This window comes from Rhea pennata, chromosome 4 (genome assembly GCF_028389875.1).
Source record: "Rhea pennata isolate bPtePen1 chromosome 4, bPtePen1.pri, whole genome shotgun sequence".
Classification (NCBI taxonomy): Eukaryota; Metazoa; Chordata; class Aves; order Rheiformes; family Rheidae; genus Rhea; species Rhea pennata.
The window spans coordinates 48,867,300-48,889,400 of record NC_084666.1 but is presented as its reverse complement, the minus strand read 5'-3'; the positions used below and the strand labels follow the sequence as shown (position 1 = coordinate 48,889,400).

The 22,101-nt window shown below is 39.4% G+C and overlaps 1 protein-coding gene across 2 annotated transcripts in view; it reads right to left on the bottom strand.

Moving 5' to 3' along the window:
• Positions 1–22,101, bottom strand: part of NR3C2 (nuclear receptor subfamily 3 group C member 2) — a 222,757-nt gene that overhangs the window by 43,362 nt on the left and 157,294 nt on the right. For both annotated transcript variants that reach the window (XM_062573876.1, XM_062573877.1), the window contains exon 4: positions 17,564–17,680. In XM_062573876.1, coding sequence (XP_062429860.1) covers positions 17,564–17,680 — 117 coding nt within the window. The remainder of the gene's footprint in view (positions 1–17,563; positions 17,681–22,101) is intronic.

Here is a 22,101-nt window from a genome sequence, read left to right as displayed (position 1 = left end):
TGCATGTTAACCAGTTCATTACTGGGGACATGCTGGATAACTGAAATACATGCACTTCTCAGAGGCTGTGAAAATGTGTTCTGCAAGAAATACAAAATTTCATACTGCACAGCTTAAGCCTGTTGAGTATTTGGGGGCAGGACAAGACTTTGGCTGAGATGGCAGCACAGCCAGGGACTGCGTATTATCTCTAACTGCAGGGTTTCTTGCATCTGGTGTTCAGTGTGTATTAGAGCCAGGAAACACTACCATAACCCCTGTACTTTAAAATCATCTGTGACAGAGTAGCAGTTGAAGGAAAACAAACAATAGTGAAAGATGCACTGCAAATATACCTCAGGCTAACACTGTAATTATCTGATAAATTTTTTTGAATATGTATTTTAGAATGTCTTGTACACCACACACACATAAAAAAGAAGCTAAGTGAACTATCTGAAAAATAACATACAGTTAGACTTTAAAAAAGCACATCCAACAGATGTTCCCTGTAGCTCTAACAATAAATTATAGTCTAATGGAGTATACTAATAGTATATGGCATAATGAGCTACGAGTCTGACTTAAAATAGCAGTGCTTATTCCCCTGGAAGGGATAGGCACACTTTTACCTGGGTTTTGTATGAGCAGACCTGTGTCCAGCATGTTCAAAGAAAAGCCTGCAGATTCCTCAAAACCACATCGTGTTCCAACCACTTGGAAGACCTCAATGACAGCAAGCCAAAAACAGAAGCGTGTGTGTTTGTCACCCTTAACATTAATGCCATCCACCTAGAAAGGGGCAGGGGAATTCCTACAGCAGCGTCGAGCAAGACTCAGCTGCTGGACTAAAATCACTTTAACACAGCCTTAAGCTGTGTTAAAACTGTAAGGTAGTTTTCTTTCCCACTTACTGCAGTGTCAGCCTTATGCTTTAGCAGAAAGCCTAGACTTAATCATTTGAAAGAAGCTGGAATGTTTCAGAGCTTCCTGCACATCCCTCTGTTGCCTCTTGCTTCTCCCCTCCAGAAGTTAGCGATGTTGCTCAGTGCGTGAGAGGTACCAAAAGATCAAGCTGTCGACTCTCCTCTCAGTGCAGCCAGCCACAGCAGCCTTTGGGTATACTTTCCTCTAAGCCCTCCCCAAACATACACACTTTCTTACTTGCTTCTGCCTTTGTATAGATAAGGGCTCCATCAAAATGCCAATTTTTTCTTCTTTGAATCTTTTCATCACATTTGCCTGATGCCTTTGCCTCACTTACGTGAGCAAGCTGACATCTGTTCTCATTAGCTATTTTACCACTATCACGAATAGTCTGCTTCCCTTCCCCCAAATCTGTTATAGCTTGACATATATGAAAATTTTGAGCTATCTTGGTACAGACATTTTTTTCACTTCAATGTCTAGCACAATGGGCATGAGATTTCACTGTGAAATTTCTAGATAATATTAGAGACTTTATACATATATACATACACACACAACAAATTCATGGGATAAAGTGAAAAGCAATAATGTAAACAAGATCTTGAAAGTCATCCCATTAATTCTACAAAGTGCATTCATGCATGCACTTTTTATCCTTCAGGAAATGAAAAAAGGGAACAACAAAGACATGATCTTAAAGCTTCCTTAAACTGATTACCGGCAGCTGGTGGCAGCAGAAGATGAAGAACCTCTAAACCTGAGCTTGAGACACTGTCCCAAGGGTGCGAAGGAAGGCCTAGGCACAGATCTGGGAGAGACGCGCATGCGAGCTGGGTGTCCCCAGTTTGAGTAGACAGAGCAAGGTGACAAGGCAACAGCTGAAGTAGACAGAGGACAGGTTAACAGGGCCTCAAAAGGGGAGTGCAACATTCCTTAGCTTTATCATGTAGGGCACACTGCACAAAACGGTGGCCCTTCCAGAGTGGTTTCTGCTGAGGCTTTTGGTATATGTTGAAGAAACCAAGTAGTTTATCCAAATATACTAAGAAAGGAGGCTGCAGCTGCCAGATATTCAGGGCCTATGTTGGAAGGAGAGAAAATAAAGGTCCTGCCCAGTTAAACCAATTGTAAAAGCTTTTTCTGACAGTTTGAAGCCAGCAGAGACAGAAAGTAGAAAATGATACCCCTTAAAAGTACTCATACTCATACTTATAAGTTTCTCATACTTAAAAGTCTGAGAAATCAATATACAGGTAGATTTTTAGTTTTATTAACAAAGTAATGAAAAATTTCTTATCTACACCAGCAAAAGCAAACGTAACATAGCTTCTACTGGAGAAAAAGATCAAAGCCAGAGGTTGAATTCAGTAAAACAAAAAGGTAGGCATAACTGCAATAATAGCATAATTCGGCATTTCCAACATCATTCACAACTGCTTACTAATTTAATAACATCACTTCCATCTGACAGGACTGGACAATTTGAAGACACAGAATAAACACTTGATCTATGGATATGTCACATTTTATTTGCCTTTGGCCAATATTGGATATTTGGCCAAATATTGTCTTTGGATCTGTAAAGATCCAAGCATATCTATAAATACAATTCTTGCTCTTAATTCACATTCAATATACCAGAAAGGAGGATAAAGAACAGAAGAGGGAAAAAGCTCCTAAAGTATGTTTTAATCTACATTATTTACATCTTTTTCATTGCATGCATTCAACATGTTTTGAATCTTGATTTAGTTTGATTTAAATAATAAAACTCATTTTATTGTTTGTTACTTTGCTTGCTTATATGACAATTTCAAAGATACGTGCATCTTGTTTTGCTTGGAAGAGGTTCTCATGCAGAGTGCAGAGTAATGCTTCCCAGTAAAGCACTGTAGAGCAGAGACAACGTATGCATAGCAATGTCTCCTCTTGCTTTGAGCAGCTTCAACTATGCACTGGCCATCCCACTACGTTATTTATCTGGAATATCCCTCATTTTTCTCTAACACTTAACCACTCATTTTTTCCCCAATATGGGGATATTCACATCCTTTTTTCCCCGATTACTGATTTCATGGTTTCTCATCATCTTTCTCCCAGTGGCCATGAAGAACAACTTATCATTTCTCTCCCTTCTTTTATACCACTTCATGTACTGAAAGACTGGTATCATGTCCTTAGTATCTTTCCCTCTTCTACACTTAAACACATCCAGTTTCTTCTACTCTTAATTTTTTCCTAAGCTTCTTATTATCGTTACTCGTTCTTGGATTGTCTCTACTATAAATACACCTTTCCTAAGGCACATGGCATGAAATTTCAGGAAGGAAGATTCAGTTTAGGTATTAGGAAAACCCTTCTAAATGTAAAGTCAGTGAAAAACTGTAACAAATTATCAGGGGCAACAGCAGAAACTTCAACACCAAAGATCTTCAAGAACAGATGAGACGTGTGTCTACCAGGAACGGCACAATTATCGCTAATCCTATCAATTGGCACAAGAACACACATGACATTTGTGAGATTCCTCAGCCCCATGACTGTGACAGGGAATGCTTGAAACGCTTGAAAATGGCAAGGGATGTTACGGACAACAGGAAGGGCTTCTTCAAATACATCAGCAGCAAGAGGAGGACTAGGGAAAATGAATGGGGCGGGGGCCCTGGTGACAAGGGATACAGAGAAGGCAGAATTACTGAATGCCGCCTTTGCTTCAGCCTTCACTGCTAAGGGCAGCCCCAGGAATCCCAGAACCTGGACGTGAGGGAGAAAGTCTGGAGAAGGGAAGACTTTCCTTGGCTGAGGAGGACAGGATTAGAGACCTCCTGGGCAGGCTAGACATCCACAAATCCATGGGCCCAGATGGGATGCACCCACGGGTACTGAGGGAGCTGGTGGATGTTGTTGCCAGGCCGCTCTCCACCATCTTTGAAACATCCTGGAGAACTGGAGAGGTGCCTGAGGACTGGAAGAAAGCCAATGTCACTCCAGTCTTCAAAAAGGGCAAGGAGGAGGACTCAGGCAACTATAGGCCAGTCAGCCTCACCTCAATCCCTGGAAAGGTGATGGAACAGCTCACTCTGGATGTCATCTCCAGGCATATGGAGGAAAAGAAGGTGATCAGGAGTAGCCAGCATGGATTCACCAAGGGTAAATCCTGCTTAACCAATCTGCTAGCCTTCTCTGATGGAATGACTGGCTGGGGAGATGAGGGGAGAGCAGTGGACGTTGGGTACCTGGACTTCAGCAAGGCTTTGGACACCATTTCCCATAACATCCTCCTAGACAAGCTCAGGAAGTGTGGGCTAGATGAGTGGACAGTGAGGTGGATTGAGAACTGGCTGAAAGGCAGAGCTCAGAGGGTCGTCATCAGTGGCGTGGAGTCTCATTGGAGGCCTGTGGCTAGTGTCATCCCCCAGGGCTCAGTACTGGGTCCCATCCTGTTCAACTTCTTCATCAATGACCTGGATGAGGGGGCAGAGTGCCTCCTCAGCAAGTTTGCTGATGATACCAAGCTGGGAGGAGCGGCTGATAGACCTGAGGTCTGTGCTGCCATTCAGAGAGACCTGGACACGCTGGAGAGCTGGGTGGAGAGGAACCTCCTGAGGTTCAACAAGGGCAAGTGCAGAGTCCTGCACCTAGGGAGAAATAACCCTAGGCACCAGTAAAGGCTGGGGGCTGACCTGCTGGAGAGCAGCTCTGCAGAGAAGGACCTGGGAGTGCTGGTGGATGACAAGTTGACCATAAGCCAACAATGTGCCCTTGTGGCCAAGAAGGCCAATGGTCTCCTGGGGTGCACTGGGAAGAGTGTTGCCAGCAGGTCAAGGGAGGTGATCCTGCCCCTCTACTCAGCCCTGGGGAAGCCTCATCTCGAGTACTGTGTCCAGTTCTGGGCTCCCCAGTACAAGAGAGACATGGAGCTACTGGAGAGAGTCCAGCAGAGGGCTTTGCTATGAGGATGATCAGAGGGCTGGAGCATCTGCCCTAGGAGGAACGGCTGTGAGAGCTGGGCCTGTTCAGCCTGGGGAAGAGAAGACTGAGGGGGGATCTCATCAATGTGTATAAGTACCCGAAGTGAGGGTGTCAAGGGGATGGGGACAAATTCTTTTCAGTTGTCCCATGGGACAGGACAAGAGGCAATGGGCAGAAATTGAACCATAGGAAGTTCTGCCTGAACGTGAGGGGGAATTTCTTCCCTGTGAGAGTGACGGAGCACTGGCACAGGTTTCCCAGAGAGGTGGTGGAGTCTCCTTCTCTGGAGATCTTCAAGGCCCGCCTGGACGCAACCCTGTCTAACATTTTCTAGGTGATCCTGCTGAGCAGGGAGGTTGGACTAGATGATCTCCAGAGGTCCCTTCCAACCTTACTGATTCTATGATTCTGTAAAACTGGACACAGTCATCAGGCCAACATTTGGCAGCTCTGACCAGAGCACAATAATGACTTAGTTACCAAAGAGACTTGCCTGTTTTTGCAACAATGTTAGATTGCTAATGCATATTTAACATATAAGCCATTATGCAACCATGCCTCTTTCTTCTCTGCAGTTCTCTGAAGAGCTACTGTCAGGTATTTTGTACTTGCACACCTGAAATCTCCTCTCTAAATACAATACTTGTAGTTTACTGAAAAGGTTATCATGTTGATTGCAGACATTAAAATTGAAGATGCTTCTGAATTCTGATTCTCCCTTCAAAAATCCTTAGGAGAATTTCCTAATCTCTAAGTTTATATATTCACTCTCTATATTGTTATCCAAGTAATCAGTGAAATTGTAGACCCCAAACCACCCTACTTCAGATACCCTTCCAGGGAGGCAGTAACCCACTCAGAGTTACTTTTTGAAAGCACTATTTCAAACAATCATGCACCCATTTAATGAGAATTTTTTATTGTACTTTAGTAAGAATTTTGCATGTCCTTCTTACTATAGATATGGCTAGATAAATTGAGTAGTGAAACACAAATGCCTACAGGCACCTCATAACAGCACTTGCACATACCTTTTGGAACAGACTCATCTCCCTCTGTAGTGCAATATCTTTTGTATACAGTGTTCAGGACCGTGCATCCAGAGTCACAACAATCTGCTTGCAGAAATGGCATAAGAACACCTTCATAGCACTTGTAAAAGAAGCAGCCTTGCAAAGACTACAGAGAAGCCGTCTTACTTGTATTTTAGAAAACTAAGATCAAAGCCCAGGTCAAACCTCGTATATTTTGTGGCCTGATTCAAAGATGAGGCTCAGGCTACATACCTGTCTGATGAACAGGACAGTGATGTGGTCTCCAGTGATCAAGAAGAGAAGGAACTGAGGAAGGTTTGGGAAAAAGACAGAAGGAAAGATCTCTTTTTTAGCCATGCTGAGCTTCAGGCTAGACACTTGTGAAGAGGTAACGGACAAAAGTGACAAAAGAAAGCTGAGTTCCAAAGTGTGTTTTACAGGAATATTTAGCTTGTCAGGGAAAATGTCTAACACATTTGCTTGTTTCTCAGCAATCCTCAAAGTGATAATTAATTGAAAAATAACAGTTTCATAGGGGTACTCCTCCCTGTGTGGGAACAACTTTTACCAAATGCCAATTAGTGGTTTCCTGTTAAAATCAAATAAAGCTGTTTTTGATAAAGCTTTTTAATGAGAAATGGCTAAAGTATGAAAAATTTTCCCACATATATTTTATATAAAATCCCAAACTGACATAATATAGTTTTGCAGCTAACATTTTGGTGTATAAAACTCCCTCTTGTGCTTCTTCATTAGTTTCAAAAGAAATGTATTTTCTAAATATTTAAATCACCCAACAAACAAAGTGTTAAAAAAAGCTTACAAAAGAAAATTATAATTTTGATGAAAGCCAATCTTAATCACTCCTTTTCAGATGCTCCCATAACTCATATTTTACTGATTATTTATTCATTCTCCAAATGTATGGCAAATTCAATGATTTTGGAGCTAAGCGTTGTCTAGTTTTGCCTATTCATCAAACAGACTTAAAAAGACTAACAGCAAACCACCATTGAAGAATGCAAAAAACTGGTCACCTACAACTGCAACATTTGTTGCCTACAACTCTAAAAGTCCTGCAGAAAGGCTTGAGAAATTATTGCTAAAATTTGGGTAAAATAAAGTTAGGGAAACTTCAGAGAGTAGGTTTTACTTCCTCCTCCTCCATGATGCCAGACTGAATTCTCTTGGCTACAATTACTGGTTTCTGCCTTGTGCCAAACGACATCCTCCCTCCCCAGACACTCATTCTAATCCAACATTCTGCAAACCCTCTTTGTCCAAGCCTTCTCTTCCTCTTTTTATTTTTGTTGATATCCAATGCTTATTTGTTTTGATATCCAGTGCTTATTTCTGTTGATATCCAATGCTAAGTGTGTATTGAGATTTATGCATCCTCAGTTCTGATCACTAAACTAAGTTACCTCAGTTGCCTCCGATATAGTCATGGAGACATTTACTGGGTGTCAAATACCCTCTTTGTATTTACACTAGAAGCATAGCTACACAACAGCCTTCTCAGAATATTTCAAAAACATCAATAAGCAAACACTTCTGCAACACCTCTCATGCTGTGTCTTGAGAGCTCATGCTTCTACTCCATACAGAAGTGTGCAACCATGGTTTAAATTTTTCATTTTTGTTCTTATACTGCTATTACTAGAACTCAGCTTGGTAAGTGCTGCATTTCCTTTTGTGGTCTTCCTGGTTACGCTGTAATGCATCACATCAACATCATTGTTTTTCACAAGTAACAAAACTTCTGAAATACTTCATCTCCTCACATGCATGATTTCCACATCCTCAGTTTTCATCATCTCTGATTTCTCCCAAACAACTTTAATTCTAATACATTCTACTGCTGCTGGTCTATCTCATTTTCTAGAAATCAACTACTGTGATTCCCGGAACACCACCACTATCTGTGAAATACAAGCTGGCTGTTTATCTCCCACAGTCTTATCAGCCATATTTTTCATCATCCAGTTCATGACTATTCATAACATATAAATATATATATATATATATATAGAGAGAGAGAGAGAGAGAGAGAGATTTTCTTATACATATAAAGCCATATTACTCTGTTTCAATAAATCACCCTGAACACTAGCAAAACACTCCATATGTACTAACTTAGGATATTAGCCACCTTTCCAGAGAAAACGTAACTTTGCAATATTGCCCATATGCATGATCTGAATCATGAGACCGAATATTGCTTCACAACTGATAGATACATGTCTGAGTTCTGCTGAAAGTGAAGAAACTGTGTATGAAATGCCAATAATGACTAAAACTAAGATGTGCTTGGTCCATGTGCAGAACCAGAAGTCACGCAAGAGTTTTCAGCTCTTTAAGTTTGATGACTATATAGTTTTAAAGGCAGAAGAAATGCATCGCATCAGTGTCTCTTATTTTTCACTGACAAATCCTCTTATTTTTCATTCTGGGTGGACTGGTCTTGCAAGCTCACGTTCTACAAGGTCATCCTTCTTTTACACCTTCTGCAGGGATAGTGTCTAGGCAGGAAGGCTTCCGTTAGGAAAACTTCATGGATTTGAGAAGGAGAGGAGAGTGGGAAAGGGGTAATTGATGGTAAAGAACTATCTAAATTTTCATTCAGAAGTCACAAATCACCCACCCCGATTTCCAGGAAGCTGTATGGAACTAAATAGCTCAGGAACACACCAAGGTTTATTCACCTTGTCTTTCTCTTTAATAAACACCACCTCTTTGCCTATTGTGTAGTTCTAAAAGTCTTAAATTATTTACCCAATATTTCCTTCACAACCCACTGGGCATTGTTCTTTCTACTAACATCTAACTCCAAAGTCTGCTTTTCAAGCCAGGTATTCTTGCCAGGTATTCTTCTCAGACTATTAAAGAACAGATACTAAAAACAGAAAGACATACAGTTGTGAACTGGTGAAAAAGAAAGAGAAAACAAGATTCAAAACAAAATGTGAGTTACTAAAGTAATTCTGAAGCTAAGTACCTATGTGAAGACAAGGAAAAGAGCAACAGATTGATATGTTAAGGCATAATCTGTGATTGAACAAATTTTCCTTGTGACATTACTGGAGTAAACCACAGCTCAGCAGCCAAATTAAAACCTGTAAAATGCCAAACTAGCAGACAATCGAAAAAGCAACAAAATATCAGAAGAGAAAGCACATGTGTTTTAGAGTTTTAGTATCATTGCTTCTTCAAAAAACATGTTACACACAGAGGATAAAGACATGGAATAGCTCATACAATTATGATAAATTATGTCAAAACATAAAAAGGCTTTTTGTCACATAGAAGTAACAGTTTTGTATTTTATTTCCATACAAATTATCTGTCTTAACATCATCCTTTATCTAATACTAACTGTCATATGAAAGAGACCTCAGACAGTCATGCGATCCATCCTCCTGCTCAAGCCAAATCCACATCCCTTCTGACAAATGCTTACCTAAACTTTTAGAGACTCAAAGACAAAGACCCCCTATCTTGCCCAGACTACCTATGCTCATGCTTCCATTGCCTTATGGTTATAAATACTCTTCTATTTCCTCACCTCCGTCTTCCTTGCTGCTCATCACTTGTTGTCCTGCCTTTCAGAGACATAGAAAACAGATCATTTCCTCTTTCTCTTTAGAGCACTTAATGTATTTGAAGACATTGGTATCCTCTCTCCACCCTTCCCACCACTATTCTTTTGCCTAAACAATATCAATCAATTCAGTCTCTCCTAATCAGTCAAATTTTCAAGACATTGAAATTTTCATCATTCTCACTGCTTCAGCTTTCAGCTCTAAGCTCTTCTGAATTGGTTCATAGTATTGTTGTATACAGCTGGTGAGAGTTTTTAACAAACACAGCTATTATGCTTTAACAGGCTCGCTGTAACAGTGAGCACACCATAATTTAGCTAAAGGTGTGTCAGATATGGCAAATAAAATGTTCACGCTTTCTTATTCAGCTGGAAACTCTCTAAAGCAATGGCTTGGTTGAAGCTAAAATGACAAGTTCCTCCTGCTTCTACAGCTTTTCACAGCAAAGGAGAACTGAATAATGAAAATATACCAAAACAAACCACAGGGAGAGATTTCGGAAGGGCTCTGGCAGAACAAAGGCTTCACCTTCAGAGAGAACAAGTAGCTCTGGAAAGAGGAATAGGAGACACAGGCATGCTTTTATAGGAAGGATTTCTGCTTAACCACAGGGAAGAGTAAAAAGGAAATGAACTTAGAACACAGTGGAAGGAAACACAACATTTGACAATTTCGGAAAAAACAAAATGACACCAAGAGCTGCAAGAAAATAATTTTGGAAACACCAAAGGATTGTGGTCTAAGACTAGAGAGAGTTCCAGCATGACAAGACTGAACAAATGAAGAGAGGTAGTATGGGTTTGTTCGCTTTTATATGTCTTCATGTTCTGTAAAGGTAAACAGCAATTATTTTCAGAGTCCTAAGCAAAATAGGCTGTTAAATTCAAGTGCCCCACAAGGCAGAAAACCGGAGTACTGGTGTACAGGGGCAAAATAGGCATTTGCTTTGGTCCAGGGGAGTCTGAGACAGCCACAGTCTTTTCTCCCAGGAGCATCCTGGAGGTGAAAGCTGCAGCCCTAAAAACACATGGAAAAGATTAAAAACTCATGGGAATGCAGCACCCAAAGCAAGGCAGCTGATGAATGGCTGGCAGGAGGAGCCTGAGTGAGGGCTGTATTATATGACACTTCAGGGGTATCACATCACAACAGCACAACTGTGGAAGACTATTTTGCATTGTTTCAGGGAAGACCTAAACCTTCCTCTCAAACTACTGTGATTGCTTCTCTTAGATTTGTGTTCTTAACTAAAGTGAGACACCAAGTATAAAGTATGAACAGCGTAGGAAAGAGAAACCTCTACGTCTGTTCAAATCAACAAAACCTAACTGAGCCTGCACACAGTGCCGTGACACGAGGCAGCTGGACATGCACTCCCAGCAGGAGACTGGAAAAGCTGCAGCTCCTTCACGAAGCAGGCAACCAAGGGTGTAATGCCATGAATGGTGCCGTGGAGAGTCCAGCAGATAAAACAAGGAAGTCTGGAGTTCAGGAGACCCTTGCCAAAAGCCTGAAAGGCTGTTCCTAGAGGAAAGACAAACATTGCTGCCTCTGGGCACTCATCAGAAGGCAGAGCTGAAACTAGCAAAACTTGAAAAAACAAAGAAGGATTGAGAACATGAAGCTGCATATAAGCAAGACCAAGGATTTCTGCATGTGACTTGTGTGCTTTTGGACTGCTGCAGTGTATCTTCTTAAGCTGACAACATAAATCATATAAAATCATTAGCAAAACGCAAAGTACAAACACAGACTTTCAATATTAGTATTTAATCAATGCCTGTGAGATTACTCTATGACTTTGCCAGTCTTATTCAAAATCATGCATTATCATTCACAAATATTTTCTTAATAGTTGTGGCAATTGACTGTTCTGGTGGTTATATGCACTACTCTTGAGGATGGTTCAGATGAGAAGCTAGTGTCACATGAGGAGCAGGGAGGAGCAGTATCTATTAATACAGAGGAAGATGGACACCAAAGGAGAAATAAAGATGTTACTACATAAACAAAATACACAGGTGAAACTCACTGCTGAACAAATTTGTTCCTACAAGATCCAGAAGAGGAGGTTGAAGGGTTTTTTTTTGTTGTTTTTTTTGTTGGTTTTTTTTGTTTTGTTTTTAATTCACCAAGTAGCGTCGTGTCTGCAGCCATAGCACCTTCTTAAACACTACAGGCCCTTAGGTAGAAAGGAGGTAATTTTCTGAAGAGTCACCAACACAGACTCCATGCAGCAACCTGTATTTCCCTGCTGATAGCTCTTATGAATAACAGCCCGGTGACAATTTATAGGCCCTAACAAAATCACAGCACAAGGTAGTGTGGTTGCACACTATGAAGTCTCAAGGTTACATTGCTGACCTGGGCTCAACAGAATATACACGGCAACAAGCAAGAAATCAGTAGCCATTTTTTTTGCTAGAAGAAATAGTAAAGATTTTAACATAGTCTTGTAATTTGATGGATTTCTATCAAACACAAATGCTTTCTCAAGTTGTATCACCTAGAAACATAAGAACATGCTTTGAAACAATACTAATGATATTGTAGATATTGGTAGATACTACAAATAAATTGTAAAGCTAAAATTCTCTCCAAAATTGAGGTTTTGCTTCACAAAAACCAAGCACCACTTACTACACTGTTGTGCATTGGTCTTTTAGAAGAACTGACACAAACTCTTCTGAATCTTCCAGTTAAAAAATAAATTGACTAGATTCCCATGGAAGAAAATGCTACATAGTAAATGCAAATACAAACATAGTTAAAGCTAACTGGCATTTCAAAATACCTTACAGTTACAGTTTAAATGAAAAATAATGGTTAAGCATGCACATACACAAAATTGCTTTACAGTTTCTTACAGATAAGGTTTTTTTTCCTTTTAGATTTATGAAACCTTCAAGTTGGTAGAAATTTTTCAAGAAAACCAAAACAAAAAAGGGTGTATTTTTGTCATATTTCAGGGTTTTTTTTTTAGTTTTCAGTTTTCTAGTACTGAGTGTTTTTTTATCTTCCCTTTCCTTTTCTCAAAAAGATAGGCAAAAAGATAATACAAAATATAGGCTGTAATAACTGAAAATAACGTCACAATTGTAAATCTCTACTAGTATTAAAAGGAAAACAGTAAGCAAGACAAAAAAGTGAAATACCATATCTTATTACTGATACTCTGATTTAATCTATTTTTCAGATTATTGAAATATTTTAACGTTTAAAAGCTAAATATGGATATCTGCAACTGAAGACTACAAATCATACACGGCGTCTTGTGCATGAAGTGTCTTACACATGTAAATGTATGCAAAACCCAGACTCAAATTTCACAGGCAGTCTCTGCCGATAGAGTGATGAACTATGTAATTTGCAAATGGAAATCTATTTTATTTCTCTTAAATATCTTAAAGGTATTTTAGTAAGCCGCTCCTTACTGTTGCGGGAGCCCAGCACTGTCTCGGAACTGTTTCACGCTAGCGTCAAGGCAGGCAAGCACTGCAGTCCTACACTGCACAGATCTCCCAACGCTTTTTGTCCCTGCTGCACACGGGACAGACATCACCAGCCTGGTGACACAGCAGAAGAGAGAGGCATGCCTGGCCACCCGGTGACATGAAAGAGGAAAGGACTAACAAGCCCATGAAAGGGGGCGGGAGAGTCCCCTCAAGACACAAAATACAAAAATGTTCACTTCTCTGGGTTTCAGCTCAGAGCAGGGCAGGCAGTAAGACTTAAGACTCTGGCTCTGCACCACCGCGGCTGCAGTGCAGCCCGCCAGTCACTGCTGCAAGCCACGAGTTGACTTGCTGGATGTGGCCAGTTGTTACATGACAAGCCGTGCTGGGCGCTGGTGTCGGGGTGACGGGTCTCGGCGCCACGGGAATCGCGGGTGCTGCCGTGGGGATGTATCGGACCAAGGCGCAGCAGCATGAAGCGGGAGTCGCGTTAGAACATCTCACGTAGAAGTGAGAGATTTGACAAGTCTGATCAAAACGCATGCTGGAAGAAACTTAACAATTCATGAAGACATTCTGGTCCGTAATTAACTGAAAATTAATTACAGAATCTTGAAAAGAGCATAAACCAAAAATGGGCCAGCATACCTTCATACTGCAGTTGCTCACTCTGAATCTCTTCCAATAATTAAGTCTAGCATATGGCACTGGAGTTTAGAAAGAAGACAACAAACAAACTATGATTCCTGAAAAAGTTTGAGAGTCCTACTTGCTGAAGAATGTGTGTCTGTGCGCACACATGCACTTTCTAGAAACAAGGATGATGAATTAATTCAATATTTGGCAACCTTAGCTTTGGAGAAATTACAGGTTGCTGATATTTCTCATAAAATCAAAACAGAAAAATTGTGAAAGAACATAATTAGGAAAATTATTTGCTGACTTGATGAATAATCCTCTGAAGAGCATTAGAGGATAAGAGCAGAAGGAACACTACAATGTTTCAACAGACAAAAGGAGGTGGTAAACAATAAAACTGCTACATTAATTTGTTTGAGCCTTCCTGAAAAGGTGTATTTTATATCACTGAATTACACATGTTTTTGTAAAAGGTGCTTAAAGTATGGCATGCTGCCACACATCAAAACACTATTTTTTGGAAAAAGCTGTTAGCATGCCGAACATATCTGATCAAAACATGCCTTCGATGGAGTAAACAAAAGAAAGAACATTTTAAAAAATACTGAGAGAGTATAACTGAAAAAAAAAAAGCCTAGCAGAAAAAGAAAACAGTAAATTAATGAAAGTTTGTGAAAACTTTACTGCAAGAAGAAAAATTTACTGCAAGAAACATGGAAACTCTGTTTGATTTCCACTTTTCCACTATAGAGATGAATATCTCCAGTAATAGAAGGAAGATGATAGCAAACTTTCACATTACAAAATGTTCTCTCTGTGCTTTATAAAACATCCTACTGCAGTAACTTGCAGCTCGGCAGGAGCCTGAGGCCTTTCATTCTGACCTGCAGATGGGGAGGGATGCAAAAGAGTCAAGTTCTTTTCCAGCCCATGGGAGAGAGGACCTTGTTCTCTAAAGCTTTATTTTTTCTATATCAACTGGTGATTCTTTTTTTAAAGTGAGGGAATAAATCACTCTAACTATCCATAAGTGGGAAAGAAAGGTCCATGGCTTCAACAGCTTGCAACAAACTGCAGCCCTGAGCTATGCTGATGATCCCTTTGCATAACATCTTACTGTTTTTCTCATGAACCAAATACATAGGCATCTTTCATGCAGTTTGTTTTTTGTGCTTGCTTTTGCTTTGAGTTGGAGGCCGAGAGCTAAATTAGATTTACTGCACGAAGAGCACAGCACTGTGCAGTGTGACTCAGCTATAGAGTACTATGCTGTAAATAGGATTTAAACTAAATCGCATTTATAAATTAATTTTCCCCCAAATCTTTGCTGATCACAATGCCTAGCAAAACACTTGCACATTTTGCCTATAGGTACAAACTAGAAACAGATAAAAGTCTATTTTTATTGGAGAAGTGTAAGTTCTTGGCAAAACTAAGCTGACCATCAGTCACATACGAAACTACAAACTATGCTGTATGTTCTTAATAATATGAATATACGCCGTATATCCAAGTTAATTATGAAAAATGTTTTTAATGCTAAAACTTAGACATCTATGAGAAAAGAAAATTACTATTGTCAAATATTCATTAACAGCTCTTTTTGTCATTACCACCTCCCTTCTCATGCTGATCTCCATTGTATCAGAAACCCCTGCAACAGCACACACAAGTTTTCTCAAATAGGACTGAGATGCTGTGTTGTACCTCCTACAAAGCCATAAGCAAAATTCACAACCTGGGAAAGTGGAGGGCCTAAGCAGCTAATAGCTTTAAGCTATATTTCCTACCAGATCTGGGCTGGCTCAAGGGCTGAAAGGTCCATTAGCACCATCTGACAACATCTTGGGGCCCTCTAAACTGCAATACTATCTCTGGATTGCACCTTACCCCGCTCTGGAACCATCAGCCTGGGCTTCCAACATGTTTTCTGTACTGCACCTCATGCAAAGCAGTTGGTCTACGTTCCTGTACTTCATCTATGTCCGCAGCCTTTTCCCTATTATCTCTTGCACCCACATGCTGGAAGGATCATTTTATGCCATTTTAGCTTCTTTATGTGGCATAAAGGGATCAAATCAGAAATGTCAGTTTTACTGTGGTTTCTCTATATGGAGAAAATCACCACGCTCAACTCCATGTCAGTTGTACCTTGGAGAGGCGGACTCAGACTCCTAGTCCATTATATGCAGATCACTGATCATAAACAACTTCCAGCAGACTATCAAGATCCAATGCAAGGGCAGATTTTTCAATGTATTTTTGATTTACAAGATTTCAATGAATGAAAAAAAAGCTCCCCCAAACCTCTCCCTCTTCCTCATTTTCTCGCACACCACTTCACGTGAACACAGCCTTTGAAACATACTTGGAAATCTCTGTGAGGAACTCATGACATCAGAGAAATACAGTGTCAAATGTTTCTATTTAAAAGACTACCAAACAGGACAGCAGCCTCATATTCTGCAAGCAGAAACACTATACACCTATGCGCGTACAGGAACACATGCCTACAGGAGATCTGCTTGCACTGTGCAGAATACAGCACAGAAGTTCTCAGAAGCTGCTCACAGCTGCAGCAAGATTTCCAGAAACCCACAGAGCTGGGCTGCCTGTTCCACTCACATTTTCAGCCCCACAGTTGAAATTTGGGAATCTTCTATTTGGGAAGAAGGAGCTACTACTACAAAGCTACGCTCCATGACACAAAGCTGGTGTTCTGCTTCCTTTGCCAGATTCAACAGCGTAGACCAACAAGGGAAAAAGCTGTCAGACCCTAGTATGTCATGATTTGACCCCAATTTGGGGAGGAAGCAGAATCAAGGGACCTAGGACTAGCTGGGTGGCAATGCAGTGTCTCACAATTTGGAGAGCAGCTTAACGAGGTCCTAAGAGGGGGAAAAAGGCAGGGCTACCCTCCAAGTGAGGAAAGGCTTACTTGAGTATTTCTGCCAGGAGACAAGATAGAAAAAAAGAGGATTCAAGGGCAGATAAAGCTATTAGACAGACAGCATGAGCCAGGATTTTACGTAACATGGCGTAACCTATGAAAGACAAGAAGCTAAACGTGTCTGTAAAACTAAGCCAGGCTACTAGGAGAGTAGGTCCAGGAGGATAAAAACTCAGTAAGTTGTGAGAGAGAAAACAATTTGGAGGAATAAATGTGACCATGTAATAAGCACTGCAAATATTTTAATGTAAGGGGCACTCTAAGTATCAGGGGAAGGAATCTTAGTAAGCATCCAAACCCCAACCTTCAGACAGTATTTTTCATATATGGAATAAATAAAATGAGTGATGGGGAAAAGTGATTTACAGTACAGTTTGCTTAGAGGGATGGCTGAAACAAGAAGCCTTCTGAAGAACAGACTGCACTGTGTAGATGTTGTAACTGAAGAACTAAAACAATGGAAAAAAACTATTAAAAGCTTTGTTTATATTATAGTTTTCAAAAAGCTTTTTATAAATTGAGATGTTTTTGCCTTCTTTTTGTATACGAATTATGGAGTACCATCATCAATAACTGCATATCAAGACAGCACCAGAAACAAATCTATCTAAATGCTGAATGAACAACAAAGAAGTTGAGAGGTATCACTTCACATGAACTTGCTTTTCATGATGGTGTATTTTTTTTTAATATTCTACAGAGTGTTCATTACCAAGAAAGCACGCAATCCTTGAGGTCTTAACACTTTGAGCTATATGAAATTCAACTAAAATTAGTTATCATAGAACATCCACTTTTCTTTTTTCTCTGAGCCATAACATACACATATGTTCAAAACTGATTCAGAATAACAATATTTTATTAACTATTAAAGCACTTCTCCAGGATAATTCCACCCTAAACTTCTGAGACAGTGCAGATGCCAGAACTATATGAGACTGCACATTTCCAATATTTTTGCCTAATCAAATTATGAGACCAGACCATTAATGTTTTGCTTACCTCCTAAATTCATTCCAGCTTGCAGACATTTCTGTAATCGACAAGCTGGGCAGTTCTTCCTCCGAATCTTATCAATTATACAGTCGTTCCTTCCCGCACACAGGTAATTGTGCTGCCCTGAATGAACCAAAACCAAAATACATTATTAGAGTATGTATTTAAATAATTCCTGTTTGCTCGTTGCATTATTTGTTTTCAGTCATTTTGAGTGTCTTATTAATGCAGAAATTCTCAATTCCATTTTTTAGCCTTCCCAATACCTTAGTGACCCATCCTTCATTTTCCTATGAGCCTCTCTCCTGTTTAAACTGGGAAATGAGTTTTGGTGCATCATTCAACAGAGAGATCTCATCACCTCTTTCTTCCCAGCAGGACTTCCAAGCTTTTTTTTTCTTTTTTCTTTCTTTCTTTCTTTTTAAACATAAAAACACATTGGTTTTGAGCATTTTCAAATATTCTTACATGCACAGCATCACACAGCAACCTAACAGCTCTTAGGCTCTGTAGAAAAAGGAAGGCCATTCTCATGCTAAAGGAGTTCACAAGTCTAAAGCAGAAATGCAAAGTAGAGGTCAACTTTCACAATAGACTCTGTTCTCTTTAATCAGTTCACTGAGTGTTTCATTTCTGATTTAATCAGTTAACTTGTAGCAGAAGATTTCTGAAGGGTTTGACAAAGTAGGACTAACTCACAACCACAGTACTACAGTATTACTCATATGAAGACAGGGCAGATATTGGACACAAAGTATTGAGCAGAAGGAAAACGTACATGGCCATAAAGGCAATAGGCTGATGTTTAATAACTTGAAAATTCAAAAGCAACTTTGCATTGTAGGAGAAATACAGGCACAGCAAATGGATGCAGTGTATCAGACAAGGGCACTAATATGTAGAATATTCAAAATACATAGAAGATACTTGGATTTGATGTGGAAGAATAAAGGAAGCCACAAAGGGTTAAATGCAATGTGACAAGAAAAGTGAAAGATGATGATGATTTTAGCTGCCTCAATCTAGAGGTGGCAGACAGGGACTAGAGAGACCTGAAAAATCAGTTTGCAGCATTTGTGTAAAAAAGTGCAACAATGAGTTTCCAGAGGAAGGATGAAAGGAAAGAACACAGCTCAAAGAAGTACATCATACTGTAAGATAAATTGCAGGATCTGTCATCATCTGAAAATCAGGAAAACAGTCAAAAGTGAAATACAATAGTGAGTTGCAGGCCTATGTAGCAAGTAAAATAAAACCATCAAGTCTCATAGAGAGGCATTTTAGAAACAAGATAAGAAGTGTGGTATTCTGTAAACTGAATGCAATTTAGTAACAAAGATGCGAGAGAGAGAAAAAGAGGTCAAAACTGTCAATGTGGTACCACCAATGGCCAACTTAGTAGTGGAGAGACTCCCGCACTGATCATCAAAGAATGATGAGACAAATGTGAAGAAAACCAAGAATCATACAAGCACCATAAAGCTGACACCAACCACTAAAGCAAGCAGCAGATACTACCATCAAGGGGCCAGCCGCCCCCTCTCAGAGAAGCCTGGGCAAAGCGCAGGCGGGCAGTCCCAAAACTGAGCCCAGGAAGCTGAGCTGTGCAGGGAAGCAGCCAGACAAGCCGCAGACTCGATCAAGACAGAGAGCTAGGGAGAGCTGTTTTAGAACAAAAGGTATAAAACATGTTTGCCAAGATATTTTCCGTAATACATAAATGCTTCCTTAGGGAAAGACAAAGAAAATATTCATGACACACAGGAGACCTGGTTTTTGTTTTAGGCTCTTTCAGGAATTTGCCTTAAAACTTCTGATAAGTCATTTTATATCTCTGCATCTGACTTCCTTTTACCCTTAGCCAATGTTAACTATCTGGACAGTGCACTGAAGTTTAGGTTATTTCTTGCATTTCTTTGCTGTGCATCTTGCACAAAGAGAACCAATCTTGTTATAGCAACACTTCACTCACTCAAACCCCACAAACACACTGGGAGGAAGATGATGCATTATGTGGCTAACAGCAAGCAGATTGGCAAATCAGAGTTTCTGCTCAGGGTCTTTAGTCCTTAGTAGGAAGCGTGACACAGACGAAAAGAAATAAAACTTAGGGACAATAATTCATGTACATGAGCTCATGAAATTATGCCAGACATAAAATAAATCAAGGTGCATAGTATAATGACAGCATCAATATCTATTAGCTGATCTTTAAATATGCCTGCTAAAACAGTAAGAAGAAAAATTCTCAGCTGATCACAAAATAAAAACCTGCTTATCACACAGCACTTAGTGTACAGTTATCTGTATAAAAATAGATCTATAACAAGAAATAAAAAGTATTTTATTCTTCCTATTTACATTTTTACTTTGTACTGACTTAAGCACACATATCTTCTAAAGGTGAGCACAAAATTAAGGTGGAAGACAGAGTGTTTAAAGCAATGCTATACAGTATAAAGATGGTGTATATACCATTAAAAACACTGGTACCTGGATTTTTATAACATCTTTTGGGGATAGAGGAGAGAAATGGTTATTTTCTCCTAGAAACACAAGTACGATTGTTCAGCGCTCATACAATGTCCTTTGTACATCACAGAGTACTGCAATACCATTTTTAGGCTTTCACAGGCGGGTGCAGGCTATTAATATGACAAGTCAGCTCTAATGCTGCAAAATGAACCCCACTGCAGAATTTCCCTGAAGGCAGTTTGCTCTGTGAAACTGTACACCTGTTAAGTAAACGTTTTTCATTACTGCTTTCAAAAACTAATGAGTTTAATAAAAAGAGGTTAACATTTATGTATTCTAGGATGATTACTTGGGTCACATTCTTAAATATTGTGGAAATATTTATTTGATTCAATCACACTGTGACTGCATAACAAATATTCCCACTAAAACAGAATTCTTCTGTAAGTCACATTTCGAATGGTTTAGGTAGTCTGCAATTATTACTTTCTAGCCTACACATTCTAGGTTAAATATTTACAGGAAGTATAATTTAGCAAAGGTTCATCCGTTTTTGAATCATATATCTCCAAATACTACCATATGGTACAAAATCTGTAAGTAGTCTTTCTAGTAAGCAAGGCAAATCTTTTCTAGTAAGCAAATGTCTTCTGTAGATCAGAGATTGTATTTTTCTATTTCTAAAAAAAATAAATAAAATATAGACATCTTAAATCATTTTACTTCCTTCAGTGAAAATAACTTAAATACCCTTAAAAAACAGAATAAATCAGCATTTAGAGAACTCCCCTGGGTATAGTACAGCTACGTAATACTGAAGGACAATAACTTTTCAGTTAAGAATTCTATTCTATCGTCTATCATAAAGAAACTAGCTTCAGATTTCACACAATCAAAACATAATTTGTTTCAATTAAAATTAATGCTGCAATATAAGTCAGTAGAGAGAAGGTACTCATAATGAATATTATTGCAAAGGGAAGTATCTTTCGTCAATGAAACCATCTCCCATTTACATGTCATGATTTATCCTAACACATCCCTTTGAACTTCAGAATCAAAACAGAAATCTCCGCACCTGAAACTAATGCAACTCTCTTAAAACCCCCCGGGGTCTTGACCATCTTGTGGTAGTGATGTAGATCATCCTGCAAAGGGGCTGTTGTTTCTGTGGTGGCCAGATTTTAATTCTTTTAAGAAGTTGTATATAGCTTGTGGTTAGCTTAATCCAGCTGCTTTTTTTTTTTAATCTAGTTTAATTATTCAAAAGTGGCCCAGAAAGTCACTTGATGGAGTAGATATCAAATTCTCATCTCCAATGTGCTAATGCTTTAAGAAGAAAGTGATTTTTACATATGCCATCATAAATATAAGGTAAATCCTGTTCAATCCAAAATAAACAGTAACAAAAGATGCCAGGAAAATTTCCTGTTCAAAGTCAATAATTAATAGATACTATGCAATAATACAAATAAAGATCTGTCATAGTCAGAGTAGCTTAGTGTGTCACTACCTACCACAGAATGGCACATACTGATGTGGAGCCCACATAAGATTTTTCACAGGTGAGGGAGTTTAAGACATTTTCAGATTCATTAATTCCCTGATATGATAGGCTTATGACAGAAAACAAGGAGGAAGTTTTCACGAAATGCAGTCTTTGCTCTCATTACTCTATCTTGAACAACAAAATTCAGCAATAAAGGAGGGGAGAAAAAGAGCAGTTGTTACCGGGTGTCTGAATTACTGCCACATTGAGACTGCTACCTGCAGTGGAAATTGTGCCTTTCCCCATTTAAAAAAACCAGCACAATAATTGAGCTACCAGTCCTAGAAATTGATGTGCAAACATGAGCTCATGTATGCACGCAAAGTGCTGCTGCTCTCTTCAAGGGGCCATGATATCTCCATACATGTAAATCTGAAATAGAAATCGGGTCTAAAAATTTCTTGCCAGTAATATTTTCATTACTGAGAAAAAAATTGTAAATTACAGAAGTTTGTGAAATATTCCATATGTTCAGTCTTTCTCCTAAAAATCACTATTATTTTTTTTTAGTTTTTTAAAG